Genomic DNA, 11,000 nt, shown 5'->3' with positions numbered 1-11,000 from the left:
GTGAGAACGTAGTAAGTCTCTGGCCACATGCAGTAAATTGCGTTCAATGGAGACTCCGGTGATTCCTTTGGAGTCTTCTTCTCTTATGGCTGAATGGTAACCAGTGTCATCAAATGCTCTTTTGAGTTCTCACCAAGTGAAGCAGCTTGTACTTCAAATTTTTACCTTTTTGTTGGTGAGAAGCACGGCAGCACTGCCGGAACGGAAGACACAGTTGAGCAGAAGCTTACGTTGATCTTTGCCGGAGTACCAACCAGTGGAAAGAACTTCAGTGCTGATTATCAGAGCGAATGATCCACGGTTGAGTTGGAGGAGAGTTCTTGCAATGTCAATGCTGATTACACCGGCGCTGCAGCCCATGCCGGAGAGGTTGAAGGTCTTCACATTATCTCGCATTGCAAAACGGTTGACAATGATGGAGGAGAGTGAGGGAGAGGAACAGAAGGCACTGCAGTTAAGCACAAGGATGTCTATTTCTTGAGGAGATATCCTGGTTTTAGAGAACAAGTCTTGAAGGATGGGGAAGAAGAGCATATGAGCTTCTTGAATGCAGTTCTTATGGTCAGTTCTTGGAGGAAGGTGACGGAGTGAAGGAGGGAAGTAGGTTTCTTCTCCAAGGCCAGAAGAAGAGGTGACTTTAGACAAGAAGGATAAGCTCTCTTGGTCAAAGCCTTCAATCATGGAAAGATGTTCCATTAGAGCTGCTGATGGAACTCTAGAGACTTGGAGATGGTTTTTAGACAAGAGAAGTCTAAAAAGGAACACTTGGGAGGAGGGTTTGGATAGGTTTGGGAAGACAAGGATGAAGAAGAGAGGGATGAGATGGTGGAGAGGATGGTATTTGTTAATGAAGATGTAGGTCTCACTAGTAATGCATGCCAAGAGAATGAAGGTATGGAGGGAATGGATGAGAAGAGAGAAGGCATGGTTCTTTAGGTTAGTCTCCATTGTGTTTGTTTGAGTGTGTTGATGCTATTTGGTTTGGATATAGAGAGGAAGAAAGATGGTGATGATGAGGATGAAGAGAGGTGGTAAGAAATGGTGGTACTTCATTTCAAAAGGTGAACAGGAGTAATTGTTAATTTGTGAGCCAGTGGGCAACTTGATGTTGGAGTGTGGGGGGGAGTAAAAGTAAATAAGGGAGTTGGTTGGCAGTTCACTGGTGAAATTCAATGCCATGTCCTTTCTAACAAGTTTGGCAGAAATATACATTTACCATGCAAATCTAAGTATGTTTTTTTGCTTATGTCTGGTGCTGTTATTTTTGCTTATTGTTGGACTATTCTTGAGTTACTGTTCTGTTTATAGTGTTCTTGTCATTATTTTATTATTTTTACTAAATTTTGGCATATTTTTGAAGTAACTCTTGTGAAAAACACTTTAACCAGCCAGCTAGGGAGCTGTTTGCCTGGCCTACTCCTGGTCAGTGTTACCTTGGCCCCACTTCCTAAAGTAGTTTATTTTGTTTTTTTATGTTTATTTCTTATCCTTTTTGTCAGTTTTTTTTTATGTTTATCTCCTGTCTTTTGAGTTTTGAGTCAATGTGCATGGTCATTTTCAATTTCCATTGGAATGTTACTTTGTTGTCTATTAATTGTCACTGTTCTTTTTATTTTTTACCATATCTCTATTTTTGTTATTTTTCTTGCTTTTAATAAATATGGTATATTCATTTTTATATATAAAAAAAATTGTATGATCATATATTGAGAATATAGCTTGCATTGATAAACATAAATATCCCTTGTTTTGTAAGTGTTTGTTTTATAGCAATTTATTAGAAATTGTTTGGTCTCAATTTCATAATATTCGTTTCAACAATCAGCTGAAAGTTTGAATTTTGGATTGTAAATTTTCTAAGTTTAAAACAATTAATTTTTTAATTTTTTTAAAATTATACAATCAATTTCGCGGTGGTTGGATATATGCAACAATAGATAATTATGATTTATATAATTAGTCTTAGCAACGACATTGAGAGTAAGTAAAAAGAAAAAAAAATATTGAGAGTTTTTAAATTATTATTTGTTATTGGATCTAGACTAAGAGTAAAGAAATTTAAAAAAAAAACTATAATAAAGATTAAAATATTTGGTCACATTCTACAACATATACATGAAATGAATCAAATATTTGAGTTTGTTTTGTCAGGGGTTCTCGCCACTGTAATAGTTAAAAATTTCACTAAAGTTACATTAGTACGAGTAACAAACTCTGTAGGCGCTATTGTTGTTCATATCTACTCATTTCTGAGAAAGTTACAATTTAAAAAGCGGAATATTAGAAAGCGAATTTATTCTGTTTGAATTTTCATGAACAGTTAACAACGGAATAACAATCGTTAAATATGATTTTAATAACAACGGCTTACAAACGAGAATTTAAAAATATGATTTATTAACATTTTAAAAATAATCCGTTTCTAATCCGTTTTTAATAGAAATGAGGTAAAGCAGTTTAAAAATTACTATATTATTTAAATATCATTTCAAATATTCATATATCCGTTTAATCCGTTACGATTAGAAAGGACTAGAAAACGGATTTAAAAATTAATATATTATTTAAATATCATTAAATATAAAAATATCCGTTTTCTAATCCGTTTCTATTAGAAAAGAGACTAGAAACGGATTTTAAAAATTAATATATTATTTAAATAGTATTAAATATTAAAAAAATATCCGTTTAAAGCCATTTCTAATAAAAATGGATTAGAAACGGATTTATTAATATATATTATTTAAATATACATTAAATATAAAAATATCCGTTTCAATCCGATTTCTATTAGAAAAGAGACTAGAAACGGATTTAAAAATTAATATATTATTTAAATATTATTAAATATTAAAAATATCCGGTTTCAAAGCCGTTTCTAATAAAAAGGGATTAGAAACGGATTTAAAAATTAATATATTATTTAAATATCATTAAATATTAAAAATATCCGTTTCTAATCCGTTTCGTTTAGAAAGGACTAAACGGATTTAAAAATTAATATATTATTTAAATATTATTATATATTAAAAATATCCGTTTCTGTAAACGGTTTAAATAATATATTATTTAAATATCATATATATTAAAAATATCAGTTTAATCCGTTTAGCAAAACGGATTTAAAATTAATATATTATTTAAATATTATTAAATATTAAAAAAATATCCGTTGCTAATCCGTTTCTATTAGAAAGGGACTAGAAACGGATTTAAAAATTAATATATTATTGCTTGCTATTAATGTCATGTTATCATCTCAAATAATTAATACTTGTTCCATGAGAAATTATTTATATCAAAGTATTGGAATCTGTTTCTATTTTTGTAACTTAGAACGGATTAGCAACACATCTTATTCTGTTTTAATTTTTGAAAAATTAGAAATATAATGTTTTTCCGTTCAATCGGGTTTCTAAATTTAGAAAGCGGAATATTTTTCAGTTTAAATTCCGTTTTCTCGATCCGTTGCTAATTCACTTTTAGGAGCGGATTAGAAACGAAATGCTGTTCTAAATAGTAATTTTCTTGTAGTGACTATTACATATACAAGCCCATATATACTTGGATCCGAAATAAATATTGAAAAATATAATAATATATAATTAGAGTATTTTATCACATTCTGCAATATACATGTGAAACATTAACAATTTGGGTTTGATTTATATATGGTTCGTGTTTTAACAGAATTATTTTAACTATGAACGGTACCCATCTCAGTGAAAATGAGGTCCTAAGTGAAATTTTAACAAATGTTTTTTTACTTTATATATAAAATCAAAATGAAGCATTATCTTTTCTTTTTTAATTATGACAAAAATATAGAGATCACTCACGAATCAGCTCGCTCAATTTTTCTTAGGCGTAGTCTCCACTCATTCCGCGATCGAGATCCAGGATGTAGGACGTGAGTCACTACACCTATCTCGACTGGACAGTGGTCACGATCCACGTGTTTTCAAATCTGTCCAGAATCTTTTATCTTTGGCTTTCTATCGCTTTCTAGACGTTGTTGTTTTTGTTGTCTTAGTTTGTTTACTCACCTCCTGGTGAGAGGACTGTTTCTACGCTTTTTCTTTCATTTGATAAAGTTGTAGTTTATCGCATTTTTCATATAGAGATAAAAACATGTTTTAAGTTATTCTCCCTGCTAAGCGATTCCTCCTGCAACTTCTTTACCGGACCAGAATCTAGAGATGAGAAACTCTAACATGGCTAACATTTATCTTTGGACTGTGTGAGCATCCAACATGTTCCCATAAAAGACAAAAAGTGAGATATATATTAGCAATACACACTTTTGTGAAGGCACTGATAGCTTAGTAGCATTCGGTACCCTACGCTGCCTAAGATAAGTACCAAATTTAATTCTTCATTAGTACAAGATAAAAGTATGTGTCAGCTCAATACTTGCAACATGCCTGTTAAATTGGGTAACTCAATTCCTATATAGACAAAAATAAATAAATAAATAAAATAAAATAAAATTTACAATTTTAAAAAAAATTTACAAATAAGACATTCCATTTCTATATGTCTATTATATATATATATATATATATATATATATATATAGAGAGAGAGAGAGAATCATTCCTCTCTGGACGTACATAGATAAAATTTCTATGGACACCTATTGATAAACAATATTTACTATAATAATATATACAGTTATTACTGTTTATCAATGTACATAGTTGGATCGTGATCCAACGGCTGGTAATTAGATGTTCATAGATATTTATGAATTTTTTTATAGAAAAATGTATTGTACTATATATATATATATATATATATATATATATATAAAGAGTTGGCTAGTACAGGAAGGATCTTCTTTAATTTATTGGTATAAAGAGGCCAACCACAAGGGGTGTAGTACTAGTACTTCAAGATTCTTCTAATTAAGCATATGTATATTATTATTGGATGATGAGTGAAGAACTCCTTTTTACTTAAGTTGCCGTTCATTTTAAATAAGATGGCAATTTATTGAGGCTTAATTAATTGAGAAGCTTATATAAATCTTTGTAAGCTCACTTCGAATAACTTAACATTGAATGTTACTCAGACCATCTATATATATGTATATATGATTTATTTTCATAAAATGAAATATATTGCAAAAATAAACAGATATATATATATATATAATATAGAGAAAATCTAAGAAGAAGGAGAAGTAGTGCACTTTCGTGAAATATCTATCTTTTTAAATTCACTTCTCACATCTTTCAAAACAAAATAATAATAAATAAAGCAAAAAAATATTTTCTAATTTTAAATTTTAGTAAAACTTTTTATATACATCATAATGTAATTTCATATTTTATTTTCATATATATATATATATATATATATATATATATTAAAAGATATCTTTAATTAACTGAAATTACATTGTCAGTTTTATTAAATATCTGATGGACCATTAGTATAAATACGCGACATGTTAGTCTTTATGTTAGTGTGGGATATAATATACTATTTTTATCAAACATTTTAGGTATCAATTGTGTGTACATGCTAGTTTTTATTTGATTAGCAACATAAATAGGTATTCAGATTTATATTATATATATAAAAAGAGACTTAAATTTATATCTTAGTTATCTAAAAATTTATTTGATGGATCATTTGTATAAACACACATACGCCAATATGATCATATATAGACTCATGTATTAATATATATATACCAAACATTTGATTGGCCATTAATTATTATAAATACATATGCTATTGTTTTAGTTAGTTTTTCAACATAGAAAACTTATGAACATATATATATATATATATATATATATAACATAACGCTTATATTATCTTCATCAAACAATATGATTATATAAAAAGGAATACAACAATTTTATTAAAAGGAATGCAACAAAGGCACGAGAGTGTTAGTTTAGCCACTCAAAAGAAAAAGCAACCCAAATGTCTTCTTTATTCCTTAGTTGTAATAATTAAGAAACTTCATTGAATGACCACATTTTCAAGCTCTTTCATGCAACGTCCGAAGACATGGAAAAGATGGTGCAAATCTCTCTCTCTCTCTCTCTCTACTCAACAATATTTGATTTACACCTGTAAATTAATCACTTTCTTATAAATAATCAACTTTAAATAAGAGGACCACAACTAAAACAAATAGATAAATTAACTGCAATCTTCATGAACCTTCAAAAACTTTCACTTTAATCCAACAAAACAGATACAAAATAAATAAATAAAAAGTGAAACACTCCCCCACCTTTCATTCTATCAACAAAAATGGGAAGAATTAATTAATCAATCAACATGAAGATATTGAACTGCAGAAAAAGAAAAAAAAAAGAAACAATGCATTGTATTTATTGCAGCTAAGTCTAGTAACAAACATCATCTGATTCATCTTTCCTTTCCTTTTCTTTTCTTTACAGTTAGTTTAGAGCCCATGGTTCCTCCTCCTATTTGAACAAAAATTATTTCTGTCAGTTTTCAAAGGTTTACTCCTTCCTGCTGCTATCCATGGTGATCAGGATTGTCAGGTAACCAATAAGATGAGTGACTTTTAACCATTCTGTTTCCTGAGATTGTTGCATTGATGATTCCTGCAACACCATATATATGCATGCATGCAATCAGAGAAATTATAGAAATTTAGCAAAGTAAAAAAAACCACAAGTATATATTAATACTTACTCCTTTATTTTCAGTTGAAGTGCAACCCATAATCACATCCTCTAAACCAGAACCAGACCTTTCTATCATTCTCTGATGTTGCTGTTGCTGTTATTCACATAAAAACCAGAAAAGGTATAACAAAAGAAGATGCTCACTTATGTTATGATAGAAGCATATAAAAGTTCCCTACCTGAAATGACATTCTAAAAGGATCGTCGAGAACAATCGATGTCTGATGAAGTGGGGTGGGAGGAATGACAGTCGAGATTGGATTACTCGGTCGGCTAACATGAAATGCTGCTTCCCGTTGTTGTTCTTCAACCTATAAAAATTTATATCATCGTATTTACCAAATTAACTGATGTGGGACTATTAAAAGCATTAGAAATTGATAGTATACCTCATCGAAGACTAAATTATCGGTCTTCAAATGACATTGCCTGGGTTGAGTTTGATAAAAAATCTTAGAAACAACAAGCTCTCCTTCCTTCTCCTCTTCAAGTTCACCTAAATGATACTGATGCATCACCCAATTAGTCTTCTCAGGTTTTCTATGTTTCCCAAAGTTTGTATACAAAACCAGAATCTTTTTACAGCCTTTCTGTTTTCCATTCACCATTACTGGCCTTGTTTTGCCAGTTTTATGCCATCTTGTTTCACCCTTCTGAAGATCACATTCATTCTGAATTTTCCTCCTTTTTCTTGTTCCTGTTGTGTATGCTTTTGATGGCCTATGAAAGAAGTGTTTGCTAAGACCATCTCTTGTAACCCCTTAAAAAAAAATATAATAATAAAAAAGAAAGAAAAAAAAAATAATTAGGTCTGATATTCTTGTCAGATGTAACAAACAACCTTAGAGCAAACCTCTGAACAATCTTTTCCATGATTATGTCTTGCATGTATTTCAAGAAAACTTGTGATTTTGCTTTCTAGGGAACATCAAGACAGACTCACTGCATCTTCTTTACATATTAACTCTTTTCTTTTTTCCCCCAATTAATTTAAAAAATAACTAAAATAATATAAAGAAACAAAGAAAGAAAGAAAAAAAGGAAAAGGGTTTACCAGGAAGTTTCTCCAGGGTGGGTATAACAAATCCCATCTTCTCCTTCAATTGTAGGTATGAATTCATCAATCAAAAGGATGAGACTTTTGTTGCAGTGTCTTCTGATAAAACTTTGGATTCCAAATGTTCTATCAACTCTTGATCTGTTGGATCAAATTTAACTCCTGCTGGTAGACCAACCCAGTTCTACATTTTTTGATTTTTCTCAATCTTTTCAGTTCAAATGTTTTCAAATCAAGAAACACATGAAATGATAAAATGAAATTTTAATAATATATAAGTTATAAAGACATACCGGTTTTCGATCTAGTTTGTGACCACAACTAGGGCACTGCATGGATCCACATATTTGGTGTTCTTCAAGCTTTGCATCTATGAGATCTGCAGTGCTTACTGATGCTTTTCTATTCATCATGGTTGAGTAGTGTAAGAGCTAGGATTGAAAAGCTTATAAGTGATGATGTAGATTTCCATTAGCCATGAAACAACAACAACAACAACAAGTATAATAACAAGCATGTATAGATTGGAGAAAGGTGAGAAGGATGAGGGAGGAGGGAGTGAGAAGGATGAGGAGGAGGAGAAGGAGAAAGAAGAGAGAAGAAGCTAAGGTGGTGAAGAGCTATAAACCCTGGAATTCTTGATTTTAACTTTAACTGAAGGCCATGAGAAAAAGGAAAAGGTGCACAAAACCCTCTCTTTCTCTCTCCAAGGTCTATTTGGTGGTATCTATGTCTAGAGAGGGAAAGCTAGAGAGAGACTGTGGGTGTCTTTGGTGTAATTTTTAATTTTTAAATTAAAAAAAAATTTAGGGTTGGGGACAAGAAAGCAAAAGGAAGAAACGGCCCTGCACAGCTGTTATACTGTATACTAAAAAGAGAAAGAGTGCTCAAACTAAATACCATTTAAAGAAAAGAATCATTTATCTGTCTTCATTATAAATGCATAAACATATATATATTTATTATTTATATTTGTATATTGGGTTTTTAAAAGAATTCTTTTTATATTCTTATAAACACCGAGAATTTTGCTATTATAATCTTTTTTTTGGTTGATGAGCAAAATGTTAAATTAATAATTTTGATATAATTATTAAAGTTTAAGAAAAATTAATTCCCGATCTATATCCTAAAATAACTTTAGCAATATTGCCCCAAAAATAAAAGTTGGAATTTTATTTTTCTATCAAGTGAAATGGTTGAGGGCTTGTTCATCTTTATTAAAAAAATTTAAAAATACCAAAAGATTTTTAATCCAGCAATACTGGCCCACTGTGAAAATGTAATGTAGGATTTTTAAATATTTTGAATTCAAGTCTTATTTGACGTGTATGATAATCGACTAGCCTTCATTATAGGCCTCACATCATTATATGAAGGTGTACGAGATGGATGATCAATATCCTATTTGTATGCATGGCTATAACTAATTGCACTTGTCGTATTTGTCAAAAAAATAAAATAAAATAAAATATCAATTCCATTTTAAAGGTGGGGAGAGGTTTTTTTTATATTTTAATATTTATATTAATTTTTGTATTTAAAATAATTAATTTCTTAGAGATATATATAAATATTAAGATTACCTTCTCACCTATAAAATACAAAAAATATACTTATATTATATTATATTCAGAGGAAAGAGAATAGGGAAGCAAGAAGAGTGAGGGGAAGAAGGGAGAGAAGTCACATGGGACTTGAGATGTTTTAGCTGAAATGATGAAACTTTTGGACATGAGGGAGGGTGGTGTGGGAGTGTGTGAAGTGAATCCTTAGGTTGCTTAAATTGCAAGGCAAAATGAGGACGGATACATAATGATCCTTCTATTAAATAAATTATTTTATAACAGTATATCAATAAATATTATTATAAATAAATTAATATATACATATTGGAACACATGGACAAGCAAACTTTGATTAGAAGGAGAGGTCCTCATGATTATTGTATGAGAATTTTGTTTTTTTTTTTTTTTATGTCAAAAAGACTGCCAAAAGAACAAGCCTATCTTGAGTAGGGTGCTGATCCTATTCATGCATTATATTAAGGATTATATATATATACAAGGGACTGATCCAAGTAGTAAAATTTTTAATTATTTAAATAAATTATTTTAAATTCCAATTTGTATACATGTAAAATACTTGTCAAGCGAGATCTACTATTGTTTGTGATTTAAGAAATTCAGGATTTATTTTTATTTTTTTAGATTTTTAACCATTTGGGAGATAATTGACAACTTATTTGGTTTTATGGTAGCCTGGTTTATATATGTTTATAAAAAATAATAATGAGATAAAAATTATTATTTATTTACGCTAATTTTGAACCTTACAATAAAAATAATCAAATATTTTTCTTTATATAGAAATTTACACACATATATATATATATATATAGGACAAAACATCATCTGCAGGACGTCCCTAGATTAAATCCCCAGTGATGTCCATAAGAATTTACATCGGATGAAAATCCATCGATCTTATCATTATGAGCGAGAAGCCGCGTTACGAAAAGTGTTGTACAGATGATCATGAAACAGTGAAAAGGTGTCAGATGTTTATATAATCAATCAACCATCGGATGATGATCCAACGGCTTAGATTTAAAAACATCCCTAAAATTGAAATCTAGGGACGTCCCTCGATGATGTTTTCCCATATATATATATACACATGCTAATAGACTTTTGATCTAGTCGTATTTGCCCCAGCATAAAAAATGTTGGTATTAAAATTTTATTACTCATGTTTGAAATTTGTTAGATACGATGATGATAATAACAAATTCTCGATCGTAAATATAAGTTTACGGTCTAAACTTTGTGTCGTCAAGGGAGTGTCATTAAGTGAGGGTGCACGGTGAGACTTTTAATTCCTGAGTGTACACATGCTCTCAATGTCATGCACTTTTCATATTTGTCAAAAAATTATATAAAATAGAAAAATGTATATACATATATGGGTTATATATATTTTTAAGCATCACATGAGGAAAAAGAATGCAGTATTATTCTGATTAATTTTAGAAATATGTGCATGTTCAAATTGAATGTTCCGCATCAATTTATTATGCTTATAGTAGGGCCATGCATTAAAAATACATAAGAAAATGGTTAGGTTCATCCCAAATAGTGTTGTTTTGACTTTTAAATTTGGATTTTTAATTTAAAAATAATAAAATGGATGCTTGTTGTGGATAGCAAGATGAAATAGATTAAAAAAACAATTACTGCATGCATTTAAATTGTTCAAATTAA

General features: G+C 29.9%; 2 protein-coding genes across 2 annotated transcripts; both read right to left on the bottom strand.

Annotated features, from left to right (window-relative positions):
* Positions 1–707, bottom strand: LOC120281329 (3-ketoacyl-CoA synthase 17-like). Its single transcript, XM_039288182.1, has 2 exons — positions 166–707; positions 1–89 (listed from the first exon to the last, which is right to left on the bottom strand). Exons 1-2 carry the CDS (start codon positions 694–696, stop codon positions 84–86), a joined length of 537 nt encoding a protein of 178 aa, XP_039144116.1. The 5' UTR covers positions 697–707; the 3' UTR covers positions 1–83.
* A 5,784-nt stretch (positions 708–6,491) lies between these two features.
* LOC120281222 (NAC domain-containing protein 75-like) lies at positions 6,492–8,256 on the bottom strand. Its single transcript, XM_039288099.1, is given in 8 exon segments — positions 6,492–6,596; positions 6,688–6,774; positions 6,860–6,991; positions 7,070–7,440; positions 7,735–7,747; positions 7,749–7,814; positions 7,817–7,921; positions 8,031–8,256. Coding segments are annotated over 8 exon segments (999 nt in total). The 5' UTR covers positions 8,151–8,256.
* Between the last annotated feature and the right edge of the window lie 2,744 nt (positions 8,257–11,000).

Source organism: Dioscorea cayenensis, chromosome 17 (assembly GCF_009730915.1).
Source record: "Dioscorea cayenensis subsp. rotundata cultivar TDr96_F1 chromosome 17, TDr96_F1_v2_PseudoChromosome.rev07_lg8_w22 25.fasta, whole genome shotgun sequence".
Taxonomy (NCBI): domain Eukaryota; kingdom Viridiplantae; phylum Streptophyta; class Magnoliopsida; order Dioscoreales; family Dioscoreaceae; genus Dioscorea; species Dioscorea cayenensis.
Note: the sequence above shows the minus strand (reverse complement) of the source record. Positions and strands in the feature narration are given on the sequence as shown.